Source organism: Musa acuminata, chromosome BXJ1-8 (genome assembly GCF_036884655.1).
Source record: "Musa acuminata AAA Group cultivar baxijiao chromosome BXJ1-8, Cavendish_Baxijiao_AAA, whole genome shotgun sequence".
NCBI classification, from domain to species: Eukaryota; Viridiplantae; Streptophyta; class Magnoliopsida; order Zingiberales; family Musaceae; genus Musa; species Musa acuminata.
Window position 1 is genome coordinate 13,782,501 of NC_088334.1, and position 24,452 is coordinate 13,806,952.

The 24,452-nt window shown below is 39.2% G+C and overlaps 2 protein-coding genes and 2 non-coding genes across 12 annotated transcripts in view; 1 reads left to right on the forward strand and 3 right to left on the reverse strand.

The window, feature by feature from the left end:
- LOC103994621 (uncharacterized) overlaps positions 1–16,873 on the reverse strand; it is a 17,911-nt gene extending 1,038 nt beyond the window's left edge. For 2 of the 9 annotated variants that reach the window (XM_018830896.2, XM_065079208.1), the window contains exons 1-20: positions 16,684–16,871; positions 16,442–16,535; positions 16,269–16,326; positions 15,095–15,269; positions 14,931–15,006; positions 14,767–14,844; positions 14,608–14,667; positions 14,420–14,524; positions 12,044–12,154; positions 10,656–10,694; positions 7,237–7,350; positions 6,993–7,159; positions 5,453–5,577; positions 5,238–5,356; positions 5,077–5,119; positions 4,883–4,974; positions 3,243–3,291; positions 1,067–1,137; positions 181–297; positions 1–90 (exon numbers count right to left, since the gene is read on the reverse strand). The exon at positions 1–90 is cut by the window's left edge and continues 26 nt beyond it. In XM_018830896.2, the coding sequence (XP_018686441.2) occupies positions 1–90; positions 181–297; positions 1,067–1,137; positions 3,243–3,291; positions 4,883–4,974; positions 5,077–5,119; positions 5,238–5,356; positions 5,453–5,577; positions 6,993–7,159; positions 7,237–7,350; positions 10,656–10,694; positions 12,044–12,154; positions 14,420–14,524; positions 14,608–14,667; positions 14,767–14,844; positions 14,931–15,006; positions 15,095–15,252 (1,614 nt within the window). In that variant the 5' untranslated portion in view covers positions 15,253–15,269; positions 16,269–16,326; positions 16,442–16,535; positions 16,684–16,871. Of the gene's footprint in view, positions 91–180; positions 398–1,066; positions 1,138–3,242; positions 3,292–4,882; positions 4,975–5,076; positions 5,120–5,237; positions 5,357–5,452; positions 5,578–6,992; positions 7,160–7,236; positions 7,351–10,655; positions 10,695–12,043; positions 12,155–14,419; positions 14,525–14,607; positions 14,668–14,766; positions 14,845–14,930; positions 15,007–15,094; positions 15,270–16,268; positions 16,327–16,441; positions 16,536–16,683 lie in introns of those variants that run through there. The other 7 variants (XM_065079207.1, XM_065079206.1, XM_065079209.1 and 4 more) reach the window with 7 other exon arrangements.
- LOC135591866 (U2 spliceosomal RNA) lies at positions 2,709–2,909 on the reverse strand. The gene has a single exon (XR_010478633.1). It is a non-coding gene; the product is annotated as a U2 spliceosomal RNA (small nuclear RNA).
- A 2,141-nt stretch (positions 16,874–19,014) lies between the features above and the next one.
- Positions 19,015–21,674, reverse strand: LOC103994582 (transcription factor MYC2). Its single transcript, XM_009414954.3, has one exon. It carries the CDS (start codon positions 21,305–21,307, stop codon positions 19,181–19,183), a length of 2,127 nt encoding a protein of 708 aa, XP_009413229.2. The 5' UTR covers positions 21,308–21,674; the 3' UTR covers positions 19,015–19,180.
- Positions 21,675–22,791: 1,117 nt separating this feature from the next.
- TRNAM-CAU (transfer RNA methionine (anticodon CAU)) lies at positions 22,792–22,876 on the forward strand. Its single transcript is given in 2 exon segments — positions 22,792–22,829; positions 22,841–22,876. It is a non-coding gene; the product is annotated as a tRNA-Met (tRNA).
- The last annotated feature ends 1,576 nt before the right edge of the window (positions 22,877–24,452 follow it).

The following is a 24,452-nucleotide window of genomic DNA, read 5'->3' on the forward strand; positions in this document are numbered from 1 at the left end:
CTGACTAGTCCCATCAGTTCTAAGTGGTAGATTAGTTCCATCTGAACAGGTCAACACAAACTGGGTTGTGTACCCAAGTGGAACTTTGATCTGTGAAGTCAATCATGGCAAAGTCACAAAATAGCACTTATGGAAAGGTCTAATAACAGCCAGGCTTACTGCCTGCTACAAAATACTTACTTTTAGCTCGGGTGAATATTTTTCTTCCATTACCACTCTGTCTGTATGTTTGATCATAATCAGATAGGTGGAACGTTTCACGATCAGAACCGCTTGTTCCCAGTCGATAGAATCATTCTATTCAGTAACCATTTACCGGTGACATGTTAGATAAAAGATCCAATATTATCTTGATGCATTTGCATTACAAGGATGTAATGCTCATCTGACTAGGATCCTATGGTCAGGAAGTAGACAACAAATCTGTGACAATTATATCCTCAAGTTACTGTTTACAGAACATTCAGTTTTAGTCAGAATCAAGGATTTAATACTAGTCCATCAAGAATACTGGTTCATTGTTAGACTGGTATAGCATGGTATACCTTGGTATACCAATGTAAAAAATTATAAATATGTTCCACAAATCAGGCATTATTTTGGCAGGTCTTACTGATCAGTACCAATCAGAATGTTTGTCATGGTTCAGTACTCGAATCCTTGTTCATGGTATACAACCCTCATCTCATGGGAGACATCAAGTGTGATAAATCTGGTCAATATATAAGCATGGACCGCTTCATTAGTTAGCAAATGCATTTCTTCTAAATATCTCCTACTGTGGATCATGCAGCGAGTCCAAAATGGTGCCACCTGTCTATACGAGTTCATCCTTTTCTGGATAAAGATTTGTGTCGTCCATGGCATGCAGATATAGTATGTTATGTTTCTTGAGAAACATAACATTTGGAAATGACAGCTAACACTAAAATAACACCAAAATGTACATAACATTTGGAATGTTGAGGAAATTTAAAATCATACATTGAATCTAAATGAAGATGCATAATGCAAGAAAACCATGAGAAAATAGTTTTAAATAAATCAGAGTTGAAATGCCACATACCCATAATTTGACATCAAATATTGCTCTGCCTGCAGAAATATAGGCATCGATCTCATGCTGCATCTCTGGGTCTGTGGAGAATAAATCCGATTTTGATGCCCATATTAACATCAAAAAGTAAATGCTTAAGCACATTGCAATATGAAAATTAAAAGCCACTTTAAGTTCAAAACCAGCCCAAACTTCAACAGAAATACAAAGGTAGTATGAATAATGGAAATAAATGGCAGCAGAAGATGAAAGAATTAACATATCCGAATCATAATTGCAAGGTTAACAAATAATTAGTTGGTATTTTGCAGCAGTTGGATTTTCCTCTTCTTTCACAAGTTCATGAATAAAGATGGGAAACACTTCACACTAACTTTGATACACATGCATAGAGAAAGTTATTCACAAGTTATTCATACAACTTATTTCACAATAAGGAAATTATTTCATCAAATTTTGCCATAAAAAAAATTGACAAACAACCTAATACCAGCCTCTTATAGCCCCAAAATCGCAACATTCAAAAACCAAATAACGCTGTTAGAACTGGATATTAGCTCAGGTAGAATCTCTAGAACAAGCCAATAATTGATTAATTGGAACCCGTTTAGTTTTCTAGCATACGGTTCGATTGACGCATACCCATGGCATACTCTTAGCTCCTGATATTGTTATTTCTTAATTATATTTAAAGGTTGATACAATTAGTTATAACTTCATATCTGTCTTGCTGAAAATATGCAGAGCACTTTTATGAGATTAATTCATTTGTCTCTTCCATCACTTTCATCATAAATTAAACATCTCTGACACATAATCTTTGAACTTTCCAACACAAAAGTTTTTTCAATTGAAATGATATGATTGACGATTGCAATCTAAGCCAGATGAGTTTTATCAATTTAAACAAGTTCTACAGAACTCATGGCCCAGATCATTAAAACTTGCTGAGTTCGCAGATGAGTTGGTTTTCAAACAAAATAGTCAGGTTTAAGTTAACTCCATATTACCCAAGCCAATCAAGAATTTTTTTCAATGTTACAACTTACAAGGGAACCAGCCTCAGCCTACCAACATAGCAAACTTGTTCCCAACTTGATGATCACACACAAAATGTAAACTTCTGCGGGTTTTAAGTTTGAAGGTTTCCATTTTTCCTTTTCGTATATACTGAAAGATACTCTATTCCAATCTAAGCTCAAAGCAAAAAGGTAAGGAGCATAGTCAAAAACGATCTCCCTGTCTGCTTATGCGGAAAGATGCTTCCTTACAAATAAACATAAAATAATTGGTAATTGAATTAAAAAATTGTAATATTTAGCATAACTACACAAAGAACTAGAATATGACTATTCAAAAGAACAGAAAGTATACATATAACATCAACACCTCGCATGATCCTACTTAAACTAACAAAAGGTAGATTCAATAAATTGACAGAATATGATTTAAAGTATTGTTTTAATTGTGTAATGAGTTAACATAATCAAAGTGCTTTAATAGCTACAAAGCAAAACAGTCATAAATAATGAAGCATAAAAAACATTATTATGAAAGAACATCATGATCAAACATAGAAATGGAATGCCATAAATTAAATATGTCAACTTATGTGAGTCTGATAAGCTGTGAAGATTCTTTTTTTTCTCCTGAGGGGTGCACCAAGCCCTTGCAATAGTGCAATGTAAGGGAAACGCACAAGGGCCCCAGTAGCAAGCTACTGTAGTGTAGTGGGCCCTCCCCCACAAGAAATTAATTTAATATGATAGTAGGGCGATGGCCCATGTATTGGATATTAAACTGATAAGAATAGATACTACACTTGTTCTTAGCCAAAAGGACGATAAGGGAATATGAAGATTCTTGAATATAATCTACTACAAATGGAATGTCATAAATTACATGTGTCAACTTATCAGACTCTGATGAGCTACAAAGATTCTTGAATATGATCTATTATATTAAATGTAATAAAGAAAATAAAAAATACTGAACCCTTTTTGAGGTTATATCTGTGGTTACAGTTATATATTTTATAACTAGAGTTCTCTGCCAAATAAATAATTACTGAATCTTGCAATATCCAATCCTATGATAGAAGAGAGCAAGAGTCATAGGAGAATTTGGATTCTCAATGTCCAGATCATTAACAGGATAGTACTGTTCAAGTGCAACATCTACTCACCACATGTTATTTTGCTATGATTATTGGCAAACTGCCGCACAAGATGACCCTGAAGGAAACAGATGAATCACAATATAATTAACACTTGATACACATAACAATAATATTAAAGTGAACTAAATTAATAAGAATCCATTAGAAGAAAGAATACAGATCACTGAGAATAAAAATAAAATCACAAACCACCACAAATATATTTAGCAAGATAAGAAACATAATTTGGTCACAATGAAATGCTAATCTTTAAAACCAAGCTACATCATGATGAGGTATATAGCTGAGCAAAAGATTGAATTCTGATTAAGACGAGCCAGACTTTAGCGAGCACATGCTCACACACACACACATATATATATATACATATATATACACATATATACACATATATATACACATATATATACTATATATATACACATATATATACTATATATATACACATATATATATATATATATATGTATATATATATATAAAGATGATCTGGAACTGAGTTCAAGATAAGCAAAAATGCTTGATAAGCAGAACTTTAACATGTAAAGCTTGGCTTTGCCTCCCTAACCAAAATGCCCTTTCATGCACAATATCTCTCTTTGCTATGCAAATATAAATACAGAAGCATTATACCATAGACGCAACACAATCATCCAAAATAGATGTCACTAAAGCAATATGAGAACTAAGCTAGAAAAATAACCATGATTGGATAGAACACCAAAAATCCAACAAATAAAGTCTAACTTAATTAATATGATCTCTCCAGAATGATCTGTATCAACTATCTATAAAACAATTAATTGTTTTAGAAATTCCTTGCAAATGCTTCTAATCTTCCAAAATGGAAAGTTCTAATTTTCATGCATGTAAATTTGTTTGATCAGCTAAGAGCATAATTTAATTTAAGTCAAATGGTTAATCGTCCAGGTAGAGGGAATAAATGTACATTGGAGCACTAAGGTATATGACACTCGGTTCTACTATTATCTAATGCATGGGAAAGAACTCATATAACTCATTAATTTTAGCCTCCAGGTAATATAAAGCCATAGATCACTTTGAATAGATTGGAGAACCAATATAGTTCCATTTGTTGGATCTCAGGTTAAATATTGTGTCCATGGAACCTTCTGCATCAAGCATGATCGTCCTCCCTTGCTATTAGAAATGCTTCCTATTGACAGATTTATGATAAAACAATATGTGAGAAATGCTGAATGAAATTGTGAAAAAAAAAAACATGTAGGATACAGAACATCATATATCTAATACTGATAGTTAGTCCACATTTAACTACCTATTCATATCCAAACATTTCTTTTCTAGGTTACATTTTTCAGAGGCACTAAGTCTGATCTTCAAATGATATTTTTACAGGCTGCTACAGTTGTGAAAATGTTGATGGATATCAGAGAAAAGCAACCACTTTGCACATGCTCTGCTCACAAGTAAAAAACACACAATAAATAGACAGCAAATTTGACAGATTAAACTCAACAGATAGTTATACCATCATCCATGTAACAAGAATACATTGCTAAAAGTAAACTAACATGCTTAAGTTTTGGAGATAACAAATAATGAAAGTTATGGAATTGCTGAGTGTAGTGATTTATAGCAGGAGTATAGTACAGGCAAGACACCTGACGGCCACTGTCATCAATGGGAGTGCAGTCTACAGCAAGAAAAGTGCCAATATCATCAGCAGTTACCACATATTCTGGAACAGTAGCTCCTGTGGTGATAGATAACAAAGGCAATTATAGATAAACTGAAGCAATATCAAAAATTTTATCATCACTTCATCTAATACAAAAAAAGTCACATTGAACATTACCTTCAATATACTGCCTAGTGCCATTATCAAGTTCACGAATCCACTGGAAAGACAGTTCAGTATAAATCTTATTGAAGATTAATCACAACTGAATGCAAAAACAACAAATGGGCTTGATATCCTATTCAAGAAGAGGAAGAAATAGATCAGAAGTCAAATACCTGAAAGGTGCAAAGAGTAGTACCATTTGTCGGATATCCACAGGCTTGTAACTTACATCCTGGTTGAGCCTCACCATATATCTGAAACCCTTCTATACTTGGCAAGTCAAATTCACCTGCTAACCACAGGTAATATAAAATCACAGTTATCATCAGTTGAGAAGAAAGTCTGCTTTGCACTTCAGTATTCATTGATTCATTCAGCCTTTCACTACCTTCTGAAATAAAGGATTCACGATTTGTCACCATATGCAATTGGGCATCAGTATCTGGTAATCTAATTGTCTCCTCTTGAGCATAACCTTCAAAGGAATTTGGAGCACCAGTACCACCAACCTCCCTGCATAATGACTCATAAGTTTGTACAAGAAAGTCTGCAGCCTTGGGGAATCAATTAGATAGGCTTCTCATAGAAATAACAAATGACATTTCTATAGAATCTCCAAGTAGCAACAGAGAAGGGACAGATAAACGACAACAGTCTCATGTAACCATCATTTGGAATTTAGATCTCACATGATGAATTCTTGATACCAATTGGCATAAAAGAGGCATTTTTTCATCTGAGGAACAATTTTTGTCTTTTAACTACTTCTATTTAAGTTATCTATGTTAATCTCCCCTTGAACCTTGTATTGGAATAGACATATCCCTCCATAGCCACACTACAATGTCTTCTTTTCAATGTATCCTAACCAACAATTGATTTTATATCATCTTTTCATAACTTGGGTATGCTGGCAGCCAACTATAACTTACCTTAACAAGCTCCTCAACATTCCTCCCATCAAACATTCATAGACTGTCATCCAGAATTTAGTCTTGACCAATGTAGTGCTGACAGTCTTACATTATATCAGAGATCAGAATGGATATCCTTCATTGTCCTCCAATACTTCTCATATTTTCAGGAAATGAATAAAGTAAACAACCAAAGAACCTTGGAAACATGCTTTTGTTGGCCCCATATCAAGGAAACTTAAAACGTGCATAACGATGCAATAACAATACGTTCAGAGCACACCACACAAGAGGTCAGCATATTAGAAATCCGAATTCATATACCCTACTAGGCTGTGAGTTAGATACAGTAACAAAAACCATTAAATAACTAATGGACTCACATGCAGTGTGACAAAAATACCATTAGAAAACCATAGCTAACCTTGAGTTCTTCCTATGTGAATGAGCTTATTTTAGCCTCTTCCAAAGTGAAAGGTTTCTACTTGTAAATTTCAGGACTGAGTCTTACCATGAAGATCAAATTAAAATATTCAGTTTTTATTATGATTGACAGAGTCAAACCAAGCAAACCAATAATATATCAATCTGCTGGATCAAATACAACCATTGATGCTAAGAATAGGTATGAAATGGTACAGAAGGATAAGTGCTGCATGGTTTATGACAAGAGGTATCTCAGCCTTCAAAATAGTCCAATAAAGGGAGTATAAGCATATTAAACTTGCATTCCTCTTTCAAAGCCAACATGTTAATGTGTGGATCATCTCTACTTGCTTCTGTCAGAGTAACGTTACGAGAAAAATGAATGTATATGGTAATTAATTAGAACCTAAAATTGGGTCACTGTCTACGCATACTTCTTACTGGTCCTTAATTTTGCCTTAAAAATTTCCTAGGGTAAAAACATAACTGATGAATCTTGCCAGAAATTTGTCCAGCTATTAATAACTTCATTAAGAAAAAGAACTCAGAGGCACAGTAGGCACCCTTAAAGAAAGATCTTGTACTAACATATGAATATCAGATGGTAAATCCCTTAGCTTCTCATTAACAATATTTGCATCCTTTATATCCATTCTTTCATACTCTTGGGTAGCTCTCAACTGATTAGATGCAGATTTGCTATGCAGATTCATAGGATATTGATCAGATGGGCGAAGCTCACGTATCATTGGTTCCTACAAGTAGAATATCACAAATCAGTTTCACAATCTAGGAGATGCTAATAAAACTGAGTACTCCAGGCAGATAATACCACATAAGCATGAGGCAATTGTTTTCTTGAAGAACTTGGATGTTGAAGCTTCTTATCAACCACCAGGTTATCAGGTTGATTTCCTAAGAGATGGTTCATATCACCAAAATTACCCTGCAAAAAACCATATGTAAATCAATTGATGGATCTAGAGTAAACAAATAGAACTGGTACTCGTGAGGAAATTCAGCAAGGAAATTATACTTAATCCACTAATTACATAAAAAGGGAATATTTACTTATATGTTGCATGCAGGATGCAATGTGCTGCATGATTGACACAGCGGGTATTGGCACTGGACATAGGGATGTGCAGTCATGCCTATATACCGTAGTTATCAGAATTCAGAAGCATTATAATCATCAACCCAGCCAACCATTGGCTAACTAGGTCATTTGTTAGGACCAATGGGTCAATCTATATCACTTGGACCATAGGTTTAATAATGTAATAATTATAAATAATATAATATATGTAAAAAGATAACCTTTCTTCTTTCTTTTCCTTTTTCACTACCATCTTTTTTCTCTTCTTGTTCTCCTCCATTTTTTTCTTTTCTTTTCTTTCTTTTTACTTTTTTTCTGTCATCATGTAGCACGTCATTTTCCTCTAATTTTTTCTCTTCTTCTTCTCCTCTTCTCCTTGTTCCTCATCCTTCCCTTCCCCTTAACTCCTCTCCTTAATTTTTTGCCTCTGTCATCCCTTCTGGCTGCAATTCTCAATCTTCTTTGGTGACAAAGGGTCTGAGCATGTGCACGAGACAGTGGATCTTGGTAATGGTGGGTGTCGGCAACACGGGCCTACGCAGACCGACAATGACTCAAATAGATGGCAAGGTTACTGTGTTACACAACAAAGCAAAATGACCATTGGGAAGAGAATAAGGAGAGAAGCATTAGGTGAGGCCATGGGCCTTCTCGACAGGCCTGTAGCAAGTGGTTCAGCAAGCATGACAGCATTGCATGGCAACATGAAGAAACAGCAACAGGAGGCTTGGGCAAAGATCAGGGGAGGCCATGTGCCTGTGCAAGTGGCTCAGCAAATGGGAAGACGATGCACGGCAACAAACGATGACAAGTTGGCAGCAACTGGTGGGTTGAGCACAGGTCGGATGAGGTTGCAGACCACCTCGGCAAGGCAGTGGCAAGTGGTACAGCAAGCATGAATGAAGGATGTGACTACAAGGGGGTTTAGCAACAGCAGTAAGCCCAAAACATGATAGATATATAAATTCCAACAATATAAGATCTATGCGTCCATACCAGCTATTCAAATGCCAATTGGGTTTTTTATCTGAGATGCAAAGGCTAAAATTTCCAACAAAAAAAGAAAAGAAAAAATAACTATCCTCACAGAAGGAAGAAGCCAGTAAATGAGGTTTCCTTAGTTACCAAAGCACAAGAATCTCCACTCAATCAATCATACATTAGTAATAACAAAGATAGCACTATTCAGAAACTTAAACCCAAGTTGATCTAGAAGTAAATTTTGTTTCCTATGTCAACAGAAATTTGAAACCTGTGTAGCACAAATCTGGCTATCAACTTAAACCTGAGTCTAGCTCGAGTTTAATATACTAAATATAATAAGTCCAGATTGTCTTAGTTTACTCTAAAGATTATGTCAACAGTGGAAGTCCTCGTGAAACATTATAATGGGGCCTTGCTTTCAAATAACAATTATAAGTGTGAGATAGTTAAACTAGACACATATGCTGAATCTTTGGATTCAGCTATTACAAACAAGGCATACCTAGACGACATACTACAGCATTACAAATAAACAAAATTTTGGGATTTTTTTTAATACCATAGTTACCAATCAATCCGAGCTGAGCCCATTTGTATTCCAGATTGATACAGTTCACATCTTCTAGTGCCTCTTTGTATAAGTGTTACATTGTCAAACTTGGGTTTACAATGTATCCTACCAAAGAGAACAGAAGAATCTAAAGCTTGATGTTTGCTTACCTTAAATGTAAGCAAACATTTTATCTAGATACAGCTACATAACTGAATATATTGTGTGTTTAAAGTTATTGTTAGGCTTGTTCAATGACTGTCCCAAACAAGCATTTTATCTATCTTCTGTATTATCAGCAAAGGTCACACACTATATTTTTAGCATTACAAATCCAAGCATAGTTCACAAATATGATGAAACAATCGAAACATCAAGAATAACATGGATTACGAATCTTCACCTTGCATCTCGGGTACCAAATAAAGACCAAAAGGTTCATATTTCAAATGCTGTCTAATAGAAGAATCCTTGTGTTTGCATTTAATGTTTAGGTTCTCCATGCCTGCATGCACACATGCATGTAAAATTTGAAGTTTTGTGCCCACAAGAAGTTTTGGTCCATTTTAAACAAAAATGATAAGCTCTGGCAAAAAATGTTGACAATTTTAGTCGGTCTAAACTGATTGATTTAATACTAAAAGATCATTTTCAAGATCTTACTCCACACCATTTCTTTTACCAATTTTGCTTTATGGGTGACAAACTGACTATAAAACATTTTTAGCATTTTAAGTGGGACATAAGCTAACAAAAGTGATATACAATAAATCAGTTTGGGACAGTCAGTTTGTCCCAATACCGTACCGTACCATACCGGAGTTTCGAGGTCCGCAATACTGTACCGCACCGGAGTTTCGACCTGGGCTCGGTACCGGTACCATACCGTACCCGTACTGGTACCGTACCAGAGTTTAGCATTTTCAAGGTCCGCAATACCGTACCGTACCAGAGTTTCGACCTGGGCTCAGTACTGGTACGGTACGGTATACCGAGCGGTACACCCAGGTATACCGAGCGGTATATTCAGGCGTGCCGAGTACTGTAGCACTGCTACAGTGCTACAGTGCTACTACAGTGTCGGACCGATAACAGGTGCGTACCGGACGCCTGTCGGACCGGTACGTACCGCCCATACCGGGCGGTACAGTCGGTACTGCAGACCATGTACAATATAACAAATTCCTGTACATCATTGCCAAAGTTTAATGCTTCCTAATTGTAGGTAATAGAGTGCATATTGCCTATGTTCTTTTGTTGTTTGGACGTTGACATCAAGTAATCATGCATACTAGGTTACTACCATTTATATTTCTGGGCTATCAGCCATCACATTTTTTTGCACTTGCACAAATTGTGATGTATATGAGCACTGTTTATCAAAATGGGCAGCAAGCTTAAAAAGGCAACGAGGGAGATAAATTTGATCATAAATGCAAAGAACAAATCAAATTTGCATGTAATAACTTCTAGTTTGCTACTAATACAGAAGATTGAAAACATAACCCACGTGAGTTGAACTTGGATGAAACAATTAGTCCACCATAACGGTGTAAGCAGAGAAGAATTCATATTGACAATATTAATATAACCAAGAAGCTGGCAGAAACTGACTTACATAAGATCTAATCTTCCATTGCATATGCTGGTATAATTGCTGAAACAACAAAAACCATCAGTTACACTCAGATAGCTAGTTACATGATTGCTAATTGTACTCAGCATATATGACACAAATGTCACCATAAAACTAGGAAAAGAGTCTAAGCAGCCAACAAGTGAATCAGTTATTAACTCCAGTATTGGTCAAGTACTAGCCTCATGCCAAATAGCAGTACCAAATTAGAAATGCAAAAGAATGGAGAAAAGAAGTCATTGTGATATAGGGTCAGTAAGGCCAAGTTAGTTCGCATGCAAATGCACGGAAAAGACAAAGAAAGTCGCAAGTTAAATTTCTTGCGCCCTGGTGCAGCTCTTACATGTAATCAGCATTAAACAGTACTAAATCATTCCAGGCAAAGGGCTTGCACGTGAGCAACACATACCACTCGATCCATCAACAAAACCAACTTGACAGATTTCAGACTGGAAACAAAGACATTGGTTTATGACTGACCAAAGCACGATATCCTGGAACATCTTTAACTAATGATACAGCTCTATCAAACTCAATGAACATCACTAAAAATGTAAAGTATTAACAAGCACAAGCAATGAGAGATTTTAAACAGGTGAAACAGAAAATCTGCTTAAATATACAAGTGATCCTACTTTGATCAGCAGAAGCACAATTAAAGTTCAACATGCCTTAAACATGAAAGGCCCAGGATGGTGTACCCAAACATTGCATGATAATCCTTAATTTTACAACCGAAACAAATATCAACCTAGTTGTTATCAAACTGGATAAGAAAATGGTTATCACCTTCACCGGTGAATTCAGAATGCAGTATACGCTAATGTTGAAATAGAGAGTACAGCAAGCTCAAATTTCATCTATACCAGCAAAGCCGAAAATATAGAATATAAAATACTAAAGCTGCGAACAGAACATCTACAATTACAAGTCTTCAGAGTACAATAATTTGGGATTCCCTGCACTCTATGTAGACTGAGAAAGGAAAGGTGGTAGCAACCAGGGTTTGTCGTACCGAGCCGTACCGCCCGGTATGGGCGGTACATACCGGTCCGACAAGTTTTCAGTACGCGGACCGACGGTTACCGGTCCAAGGTACTGTAGCAGGTACTGTAGCACTATAGCAGTGCTACAGTACTCGGTACACTCAGGTGTACCACTCGGTACACCTAGGTGTACCGCTCGGCATACCGTACCATACCGGTACCGAGCCCAGATCAAAATACCGGTACGATACGGTATTACGAACCTTGGTAGCAACAACCATCAAACTGTACCGATTATGTATCCTCAGATAGCAAGAGTAACTACTAACGAAATTGATCAACCACAAGAGCTCTATGTCAGAAGGAGATCTGAAGAACTGCTACCTTTACACAAGAGGAGATTGTAGAAGAAGTGATTGAAGGGGGTCGTATGTCATATTCAGCTAATAGACTTAGCAATGACGAAGTTAGTACATACATCTCATCCTCTACAACCTGAACAAATTGGCAAGAAAACCATATTACAAAGTATACTATGGAGTGCATTTGTTCAAAAAATTTTTAACAAAGCCTAACAAGAGATGAAATTCAAAAGTAGCTGCAAATCATATTGTAAGTACCAGAAAGTCAATATTTTTTTAACAAAGCCTAACAAGAGATGAAAGTCAAAAAGTAGTTGCAATTCATATTGTAAGTACCAGAAAGCAAATAAACTGACTACATGGTTTTGTAAGGTACTGTAGACAAGGTGTTGATCTCCAAAGATGACGCATCACAATTACCCCAGTGCACGACAGGCCGTCTAGAATGTACCCGGAAAAAAATAAAGAATCAAGAGCGCTGAGGTTCAAATTTTGATTGTGGTCAGCTCGCATGTTAAACTAAAAAAAAAGGTTTTTAGATAATATATAACCAAATTATTATCAAATTATTGGTCCCTAAGGATCTGTTAGTGTTCACTTCACTTCATAAATGTGGAAAATAATAATATACCAATATAGTTGGCACTAAGGTTAGACTACCTAAATCCCTTTCCTTATGTTCTCTCTCAGAATTACAAGCTGTATAGCACCTAACAACCAAGTGGATCTAATGTTGGAAAGCAAACTAGCATAGCCAACATCGTCTTCTTTGGGTCAGTGAACAAAGTGGAATGTCCTAACTATGTGATGATCCAAGCCCAAATGTGAGACATCCTACTTTCATATATCCTAACCTGGAGCCAAACACGCCTAAATATTGGATGTAGCTAAGCTAATTAATAACCATAGTTCACTTGTTTCAGAATTGTAAAACTAGTCAAACAGAACACAAGCCTTAATGGACAACATATGTGAGCTAGTTCATTCATTTTATGTTTGAGTCCTAAAAACAGTCTAACTGGTCTAAATTGGCAATAAGTTAATGAATCCCAATAATGTTTGCTGATAGAAATATACTTTGGCAGCTACTTGTACCATTAATCTTCTTTCTTTCCCTTCTCCAATTGATTTTAGAATCCATTTTACTCATGACAGCACATAGGCACAGCTTTTAATTGAGTTGCTGAGTAGATATGGAACAATTAGCAGGTCTTTGTCCCAACCAAAACATGCCAAATTTTGGCTTAGCTAAATAAAATGGTCAGCTTTTGCATAGGTGTTCAAAATTTTATTGCTATGTAAACATCTGGTTTCTAACATGACAGTAGATAGTGGATGTGTTATGAGATTTCAGAGCATTATCCACCAAGCATAATCTCTCTGCAAAGTCCCAGAGGGACAAATTATTCTTGGACATACTCCAAGGGCAATAATACAATAAGATTCCATTCCGAACAGCAGTAGACACGAATGGAATGTCTTCTTCATTTATAAAATCAGCCCAAAAGTGTATAATTAAGCATAGAAATATTGCACAATGAAAATTACTTAAAAAAGACTAGTTGCAAGATGTGCTTTTATCAAAAGGAAGATAAACTTTGAAAAGCAAAATCTACTCAAAGTAGAAAAAGGCCCTTGTTACTTAAACTTGATGCAGCAATAATAATAGAGCTTTCAAAGACACGTGTACAACAAACAGCTGAGTCATCTATAAACCTCTACAAACAATCTTCTTCTCTGTTCTCTGATTATCACCATGAGATCTATACAAATCGAAAACCTTCAATTCTTTCAGATATGGCGATTGTGATCGTTTATAAACTACTGCTAGTGGTTGAAGCAATAAAAACATCAATCTCACATGACAAAAAATTTAAGTTGATTCAGTGCCACCTCCTAATACTTGGTACAGAATTTCCCATCTTTGTTACTTTAGTACCTAATTCATCTGAGAACAAGTAAATCTAGAAGAGAGACTAAAAATTCATGCTATGTTTTACCAATTTCACTTCATCTTCTAATATCTCATAGCAAAGTTTCTACTTCATATTTCAAGTGCCTACTTAAAAAACAGTTTGATCAAAGTAATCGGTTTTCAAATGCTTTTGGATTGTCAAACTCAAAGGTTTAGTCACCAGTTAATCTTATAAATGCATGAATGTTAATAACCAGGTACTTTTAAGTGGCTTTCTGCACATATACATTTAAAACATTTTCTCCAACATTAAGCACCAAGTTATAATGCATTATTCATATAGCAGTAGCTGATCATAGAACAATGGCATACCATGGCAGATACTAAATGCACATAAGATGCCACAAGATAGAAGAACTGAAACATCTGGAAATCATGTTCAACTTCATTTAGAAATATGAGGGAAGTAGATCGAAAGCAAACCTTAAGATTATTGGCCAATCTTAAGTTTTCTTCAAAATAGCTTCTCTTTTTAGTCAATTCTTTCAAGGCACTAGCTATTGCATCATCCTGCTTCTCATCAAGTGCCTATTGCGCGAAAGAATACTTCACAATTTTCAAACAGGAAAATAATTTATAAATTAATGTATATACTCTCAGCGCTTACGTACTATCCGCAATTCACAAAGCTTCCTCTCCAAAATATGCTTCTCATTAAGTAACTGAAGTTCCTAAAAGCCAAAAAGGACCATTTTTATGTAATTAAATTAAGAAGTGCAGCAAAATGATGGTCTAATGAGCATGCATTTAAACTGTTACTATCTTCATACTTTAATGCTAGCGTCAGTGATTTGCTTACGGAGAAGAAGGATCTCTTCTTCCTGAATGTGGGATCTATAGTAAAGTTCCTGAAAATTTTTTGTTATAGAAAAATCAGATACATGTGTTGTTTATCAAAGAGCATAACCTGCAACAGCTTCCAGGTAGATCTTACCATGATTTCTGGATCCAATATGCGGTTGTTGACTTTGGCTCTTTTACTGGAACCAGAATCAATTTGAAATTCATGCCTACAGGCAAAAAATATGTTGTATAATAAACGAATTAAAAACATGTTTCTGAACAAAGATCTTGATTAAAAACTCCTTGATTTAGGACCTCATTAAAGAATCAGATGTCCGAGCCGAAAGGCCAACATCACCATTTTCAAGCACATAGCCTGTGTTAGGTGGCCTTGCATCAGCTGCCATAAGTTCACTTGAGAACTGATGATCATTGTTGACTGCATCTGCTTGGGCATAAAATGGAATATGCATATTTCTTGTACTATTGCCTGGCAAACAGAGCCAGATCATCAAGTATTAGAAAGTTTAAATCCTCGGAGGTGAACAATTAATTAAAATATTAGACACCAACAGAGTCAACAAAGATTTGAATAGAAATGTTACTGTATGTGAAATTGTAGTTATGACCAAAACATATTTTCAGATGGAAACTTTTTCTTCAGAATATTTGTGCTTGCTAAATGGTTATTGATTCTTGTGGCGTAGAATAGATTGTTTTTTTCCTTTTCCTTTCAAAAGTATAGGAAAATTTTAGAGGGTTGCTTCTAGTTATGTAAGCTTGAACTGCAACCATTAAGTAGACTTTTCTAGCATTCCAAGAGCCAAGGCAAAGCCCACTCTTGTAATTTTTGTAAATCTGCATGGAGTCTTCTTGGTTTCAGATTGCGCTGGGAAAAAGCCTGAACAATGACGTTGATGGCAGCAGGTCATATACATTGGAACCATATCAGTAATAATGTGTTCTTATTCTGGAGTAAAAATGCATGCCAGGTAAAACCTGAAATGTATTATATCATGCTAGAACCTCTCTTTGTGTGTGCCATGATGATTGTGGTCATTAGGTTCTGATGGAAGGAAGTAAGTTCAGCATTTATAACCCATTTCTGAATCCAAGATCAAACTAGTAACTACAAATCAGTCAAGTATCCATTATTTTTTCCATCCAATAAGCAATAAAGGTTGAGCTAATAATATCGAGGATATTTTTCTGTGACTCACTGACAAAAAAATGCACACACTAACAATTAAATGACCACTGTATCTGCTGACATCAAATATTATATTACATTTTTCATAGCACAGCAATGATTGAAAGGCGTAAGAAAACCAGCCAGTCAGATAAGCAAGCACGTACAAGTAGTAAGATCGAGAAGAATATATTCGTAATAAAGAAAATGAAACAAACTTAATGTGCACAAGTTCTTTAAAGCATCCCAATTGGTACAGAGAAAGAAAAAAAAAAAAACAGTAAAGATTCAGTGTTCTACCGGACCAATGCTTATCGGTTGCCTGATCGCACAAATTGAGCTGCTTGACAGCCCATGCCTGCAGCCAAGAAACGTCAGAAGACCTTCAGATTAGTTAGAGTAACGGACAGCGTAAAATCTTTCCGGCTGCCACCGCGTTGAAGTTTACTAAAGAAACCCCGATCGCAGCACACCTCTAGAATCAAGAACCGAGCTTTCCTCCCGGCCAGAACCGCACGGCCCCGGCGCTCGCTCGATCTTTAAACCGTTCCGACACGAATCCTAACCCTATAGCGGACGAGGTTAGCCAATTGTTTAAATGCCTCATGAATTTACAGGAAACAAGGCGCAACGCGAACCCGAATCATCCAACAGAAAGAAACAAAAGAACCCTAGAAAGGATCCACGGAGTCGCAAGACGATAAAGAAAAAGCACCTGTTTGATGAGATCCCGAAAGGCTCAGAGTACCGGAGACGGAATGAGTTGGGCGATGGGCAGAAGAAAAGAGAGAGAGAGAGAGAGAGAGAGAGAGAGAGAGAGAGAGAGGTGGAGGAGGATTGGGAGGAGGAAAGAGGTAAAAGCAGGGGGGGACGGGATGCGGTCGGTGTTTCGGTGCGTCAAAGTCGTTGGGGTCTGCTGTGGTGCGGAAAAATAATATTTTGGAGAATTCCACGTTGTCGCTCCGACCCATCCATGACACAACCGTAGATGGCGTGCCGACTTTATGCTCCCGTCCGGTCCCTATTTGAGATAATTTATGTGATTGATCTGAGAAACTAACGAAGTTGATGGCATTGTGAACTCTATTGATCATCATCACGAAATGTTGCATTTTCCTTGGACAATCTTAAGCTATCGAAAATTTATTTTAATTTTTATTTTTGATGAGGCCCGATAGTAATGTGTGAAAAATATGTCCAACCAAAAAATAAACTAAAGCTTAAAAATATACTTTTTATCCATATATATTTTTATGGATGAATTAAAAAAAAAATCTTTGATTTTCATTATTTTTCATTGGACACTACAATTTTAAAAAATCATTATAAAATGCTCTTAGTAAGATGAAAAAAAAAATATTTTACCATCATTGTCATCATGTCCTTTTTTATGTGAGGGTCATGGGTGACAAGCCCTACAAGACAAAGAGGGAGAGGCGATGGTTACTGACATTCGACGAGAATGAGACTTTTGTCATTGGTCACTTTTGCACACCATCGCACTTGTGCCATGGGTGATGAGCAACTGTTCGAAGAGAAGCAAGGCGATCAATAACCAATAACCAAGGGTTGGGTAGAAGTAGTGATTGATTGGGGTGAAATGGTTATTTAAAAAAATATAGTAGGAAATTTTTTTTAAAGTTAGAACATTATATAAAAAAATTTATTTTTGTATGAATTTATCATATTTTTATTTCGATATTTCATAAAACGATAATTGAATTATGACCATCATAACAAAAATATTTTCATGATTTGAAAGTCCATTTATATTAGAATTTGATATTCTTTCGACTTCAATATTCAAAATTACAAAATTCTGTTTGCACAAAAATAATGAGTAAATAATAAAAAAAATTAATAAATAATAATATTTAAAAATAATAAGGAAAAAGTTAAAGAGAAAGCAACATCAACTTGGACGAGCAATTTCCCTGTAAAACAACAAAAGAAACAAAGATTATCATCGCAATTTGACTGTAAAATAATATTCAGATATGATCTCGCATGTGGTCAATTTTCAGATCGAAATCATACGTTGCAACGAGAGGAGGAAAAGAACTTCACGTACGTTATACACGCATACAAAGACGCGAGTTCACATACATTAAAGAATCAATCCCAAAAGGCTCTTCAAGGCGTTACGTACCAAACCTGTACGAGTCAAGGACGTTGTCACATCAGTGGCTTCTACAGCTATCGCGGATTTTGGATATGGTGGCCGCACCCAAACGAAGCCAAAACTTGAACGCATCCCACCAATCATGTACCTCTCCCTCTATGCCATCCTCGCCGTGCCCTCACAAACCCATCTAATGTCCCTATCCCGCTTTGCCATCCTCGCGGTGCCCCCACAAAACCCATCTCGACGTGGGTCCCGTGTGACCCGGCGCTCATCTCCGATTGTCCAGACCCGCATTCGGATAAGGCGGTGGTGCCGCCCCCGTCACGAGACGACGGTCGAGATGTGAGAGTTCAAGAGCACAATTTGGAAGCACGCTTGCGGAAAACCCTCGCCAGATCCAAAATCGCGCCGCACATTAGAGCGTTTGTTTTCGTTTCCGGCCCGGCGCTTCCCTAGTGTCGTAGAAACCCTAATCCCATTTGAAGATGCGACGCTATGAGCGGCCCTTGGTCCCGAGATGGAGGAGTTGTTTCCGGTGGAGCGGCTCTTCTGCCAGGGTGTCTCCCGCACATACGAACATGCCATCGCCTTCCCTGCCGATGCCGATGCCGATGCCGACGCCGTCGACGTCACCGGCCGCCTATCTCACTGCCTTGCTCTCGCCAGATCGGCAGGATCCTTGCGCCTGCATTCGGCGACGGTGAATATTTTCCCAACCCGCACTGGGCCGGCCTATGGGTCTTCTCGATCTCGATTTTTAGCTGAGCTTATGGATGGCAGCCCAAGGCTGATTTCATCAGGCCCACTATCTAGCCCTGTCTTGTTATGCACGGTGGTAAGCCTTCTTCAAATTTTGTCTCTTTGGCTAATTAATAAGGAAGAAAGAAGAAAGAAGTCAGAGATACTTATGAGAGCAGCAGCAGCAGAAAACGGACCGCATTCTTAGCAATACGACATCTTCGAACCTCCCCGCCAGGTGAAGGTACAACATCTAAATATTACGTTACATCAATAAGCGCAATACACAATACAGCATGATCCAAACATGTCTCCTACGTACAACCAATCATATCCTCGTGATCACGGGCTATCTACGGACTGGTGCCTCGGCAGCCAATCGGGAATAGAGAGCAGCATTAAGTTGCTCCTGCGTGTACACTCGGCTCGGCGACATCTTCACCGTCGCCTGCTGGATCATGAGGTCCTTCACCACGGACACGCTCGCGTAATGTACTTCCACACCAAGCTCTTGCAGTGCTGTCATCAGCCTTGCAGCTGGATGATTCCTTCTTTCACACTGTAATCTTACCATTGCCTCCATTCCCAGTATCTTCACTTCCATCTCCACCCCATGGCACCGGCTCCCGCCGTTCACCATCTGTTCGTGTTGGGCGGTTGGCGATGGCCGCGCACGGCCGGAATCCCGCTGCTTCTCGAGGGCCTCCACCTGTGCTTGTAGCTCCTCCCCGTCGGCTTCCACTGCTTGGAGCTTTGACCGCAGTTCTTCGATGTACGACACGGCGTCGGCGAGGAGGGAAGCTTTGTCCATCTTCGACACGTTTGGGACTACCGCACGGAGAGCGTAGAACCTCTGGTTGAGCTTCTCGCGCCGCTGCCGCTCGGCTTCCACGTGGTTGAGAGGTTCCTCGCGGCCGTTGGCAGGTTTCCGGCCACGCTTCCTCGGCCGCTTCTCCGGCTCCACCACCTGGCTGCTCTCCACCTCCCGCACCGAGGCCACGAGGTCTGACTGATCAGAATCGGCGGCGTCGAGGATCCCGCCCCCGCCACCGCGACCGCCACCGGAAGAATTCCGTTGACCGTTGGGGAGTGGTCTTACCGGAGTCGATGAGAAGGAGAGCATCCCCTCATCGTTGTTGTTGCTCGCTCTGGACGTCGCCCCCGTGGATCTCGTGTTCTTCTTGTCGTCCACCGTGGCGGCAGCGGCGGCTGGGTGGTGGGAGAAGAGGCTGCCGGCGGCAGGGGCTGGCGAGGAATTCCTCTTGCCACCGGCGAAATTTAGGATATTTCCAGACTCCCGCTCGAACGAGTGGGGGCCCACGGAGTCGTTCGAGGCGAATTCGGAGGAGTTGAGATCTTTGGAGAAGAAAGATTGGTTCCGCGGTTTACTGCCGCCGCTCCGATGCTGCTGCTGGTGGTTTTGGGATTTTTGAGTCTGGAACGAAGAGCTAGGGTTTTCGATAAGGTTACTGGAGGTAGCTTTGTTCCCGAATTGGATCGGGGGTTTCGTGACGGACATATCGGCGGTGGTCGAGAGGAACGAGACGGAGTCTTTGATTTCGACCGCGGACGGATCTGTGAGCGAGAGCACGGATGGATCGGTCTCGCCCCGATCGGCAGCGGGAGTCCCCACCGCAGATTGCAGCGCGAGAGAGGATGGTGCGGCGGCGGCTGCCGAGGAGGAGGTGGGTGCATCCGGGGAGTCGAAGTTGAAGAGGACGCGGATCTTGCCCATGATCTCGGGGTTTTCGAAGATGACATCGGTGGAACCGAGCTCGAGGACGCCGGAGCCGACCGGGACGCACACCATGGTTTGGATGCCAAGCAGCTGCGCCTGGTGCGCCCGCTGGCAGGGCGCCGCGGCAAGTCGGGAGTCGCCTGCGACCCAGGAGGGCGCGCCGGCGTAGAGAGCCTGACCGGCAAGACCGGCGCCGTTCACGAAGGAATGGGTCATAGAGACGAGGAAGAACCATTCGGTGTCGGTGACCTCGTCTTCGACGGCCTCGTCCATCCCCGACGATCCGCCGCAGGAGATGAGCGAGTGGAGCTCCCGTAGGACGCGCTTCCGGTACTCCTGTTCCTCGGGGGAGGCGGCGGCCGTGGGCCGCTGCTTCCGCTTGTCCTCCTCGCGGCCCTTATAGTAGCCGTCCCCCCAGACCAGGTAGGAGGCCCCTGTGGCGGCGTCCACCGACGACTGCCAGAAGATGCCGTACGTCCAGCTCTCTCGCGCCCCCTCGATCAGCGTCTGCAACCGTTGCTGGAGCGTCTCCTGACTGAGGTACGCGGGCGTGGTTGGAGTTTGCGGCGACGCCGCCGGCGGGGCAGGACCACGGACGGCCCTCACGGGATCCAAGGAGGAAGCGGCTGTGGAGGGCGGCGGAGGGGTGGGAGGAGGAGCCCAGGAGAAGCCCTGGAGGTCGGTGGAGGCCATGAAGGCCTCCATCACGGAGGCGTTGTCGTCGGACCAGAGGTTCATCCGCTTCCTGCTCGATCACCGGCGTGGCCGGACTCCTGCGCACGAACTGGATCCCTGGATTCCGGTAAATCCGGGTGAGTCCAGGCTCGGGGGGAGCAGCGATGGGCGGCTTCTAAAAACCTGGAAGCTAGGAGAGGGGCCGTGGACACCGGAAAGAGGGCGCGGCGCAAACGGCGCGGAAGAAACGAGCAGGCAAACGAAGGAAAGAGAGATCGGCGCACGCAAAAGGCGTGGCCCGTTTCGCTTTCAAGGAAGGCGTACTCTGCTGCTTCCGGCTTGTTTCCTTCCAGTAAATATGGCATGGCACAGTCACCGAACCAAACCTAATCTTTCTGTTCCTAATTAGATCGGACGAATTTATGGGAAAATCCCAAACTCCCATTTTATTTTTAAATAGAATTTTAGTATTTCTGATACAAAGAGATCGAAATCTTATTAAAAACATAATAATTGATTTATAGATTATTTTCAATGTTTCTCACCATAAATCAATAGAAATATCTATTTTTAAATAGACATTGATAAACTGATTTGCTTTGGATTTCGAGTCAATATATATATATATATATATATATATATCGCTGGGTCGCTAATTCAGTAAATCACGGGCCTGCAGCGGCCGGAGAGGAGGGCGAGGACGAATGGCCGAGTCGCAATGAGTGCCAAACGGAGCTCGTAAATGGAATGACAGATGGAGAAAGGGGGCGGTAAATACACGCAAATGTGAACAGATGTAGCGGATGGGTTGAAGCGGCGGCGCCATCGTAGAGGGGTTATTTTATTGCTGCAGTGGGTAGGTGGAAGCGACACGTTGTCGTCGCTGGTTCGATGAGGAAAACGACGCTGTGGTATGGTTTGCTGTTGTGGTCACGCGGGGAGGAAGGAAGCCACTTTCCTTTCCTTCTTCTTTTTATTTTATTTTATTCTTTTTATTATCATTCTAATTTCCTCACGTGGTGGATGAGGGAAGGAATAAATAATCAATCGACCCAACAGGAAGGAAAGTGGCTTACACGAAAGAAAACGTAGGCGATATGCACTTACTTATCTCTGACCGACGTGTATTTATGCTTTTCATAGATGCAGACGATTTGATTGACAAATCACTTTTAGTAGGTGCGCATGAGGCCCCACTTCTTTGTCCTTTTTATTCATTTATTATTTTTTCTCTTAATATTAGTTGCATGTGGTTGTCTTGACGCATCAGCCGTCGGCAAATGGCGCCGGGCCCATTCTTTCTTCGTCTACTACCGACAGAATCTGCATGAATCAAACAAAATTGTGGGGGCAAACCGCAAGAACGCAGAGAGAGAGAGAGAGAGAGAGAGAGCATGCATCGTTGTTCCCACGGGAATCAGAAACACAGGGCGTCCGACATATGTGCGCCAGCGAGGCGTTAAATGGCAAAAGTCACGACTCACGTGCTATTCACTACGCGTATTGATCTACGTTATAATATATATCTTTTAATCTAAAAATCTAACGGGGTGGTGGCGCAGTTGGTTAGCGCGTAGGTCTCATAGCTTCCAAGTTATCCTGAGGTCGAGAGTTCGAGCCTCTCTCACCCCAATAAAAGTGTTTTTCACCTTTTTGTTTCTGAGCCTCTCTATGCTTTCTAAATCGGTAAAGAAGTATGAGAAGTGTTTTTTTGGAGATTTTTCTTCTCCTACATGCCTCCAACTAGCTTTTAATCAGCGGTTGGAAAGAGCATAATTATTATTATTTTAAATATACTTGTAGTTTTTATAAATTGTAAAATAATCAAAATATCTCTTCTAAATAAATATTTATTTACTTAAAATAATAATTTTATTTGTCGAATCATTTGTCTTTTTTTATAATCGATCAATTAGAAAGAGTTTTATTATTATGGAATTGGAATTATCTTTTTATAATCTGAACATTAGAATTTCCAACGAAAAGAAATTGAGCATAATTTTTTTAGTGTCGGAGATGAATTTGTTGTTACATGAGTGATAGGTCGCATAGCGTCGAGATGAAGATTAAAACGGAGTAAATCAAAACAATGAAAGTACTTCATCGGCTAGCAATGGGTAGAACAATATACAAACAAATGCGCCGTGGGTGGGTCAACAAAAGAGTGACCTCACGGGGATTCTTGGATTTCCTACTAGGACGTCTCCTGAACGATGTCTAGGGTGAATCTCCGCTTCTTCCACCATTATTATTTTCTATCTAAAAACTAAAACAAATTAAGCTCAAGATTGATTCTTTATGTCATTATTATCTCTAACAGAAAACTTAATATATTGAAAGCTTCAGACATGCCATCTTACATTCCATGCAAAAGTATCGAAAGGAATCTTGCAAGTTCCTAGTATAATATTATTGGGTCCATCTTATTGGTAAGCTTGGACTGAATGATTTGAACATTCAACCTAAATCTGAATTATTTAAAAAAAAGAAAAGGACAAACAAACGGAAGGAACGAACTCCAGAAACAATGGCAACGTAGACAAAAAAAAAAAAAAAAAAAAAAAAAAAAGAAAGAGAGGAAAGAGAAAAAGCCAGGTTTTGAGATACGATCAAACGGTTTGACATCGGGTTTTTTATGTAAAAAATTCGGTATCTCACTTTATTATTGATTCATTGTTCTATTGTTTATATTACTCTGGTTAATATTTGTTTTTGGTAACAAGTTAGTATTTCGATGAAAAACCCATTTTGAAACATAAAAAGGAAAAGAATTATTTTGTTATAATAGTTTTTTTCAATAAGTGGTATCACAGCATCAGGTTGTTTGGTACTAGTTTTTCTTGTGTGATTGAAATGAAAGAATCAGATGGTATAATTAAATTAAACTTATCAAATTATTCCACTTGGAGGTGTACGATGAAGATGAAGAATGAAAGATTCAACACAAAAAATCTATTGTCTATATTAGAAGATGGATTGATGTAAGTTTGCATCAGCATATTTTTAATGAATTTAGAGCTGAGGTTGTTTGGCAAGATTAGAAAATCTTTTTACGAAAAAGATGGTGGGAAATATAATTTTTCTCCTTAGAAAGCTTATTAATTTAAAATATAAAAATGGTGGTAATATTGTTGAGCATATAAGCCTATTTTAGAGTCTTGCAAATAAGTTTATTGCTGAAATATAGATGATGAGATGCAAGAATTAT

Excerpts from the sequence above, each read along its gene's own strand:
- LOC103994582 (XM_009414954.3), bottom strand. The coding sequence starts at position 21,307 with ATGAACCTCTGGTCCGACGACAACGCCTCCGTGATGGAGGCCTTCATG.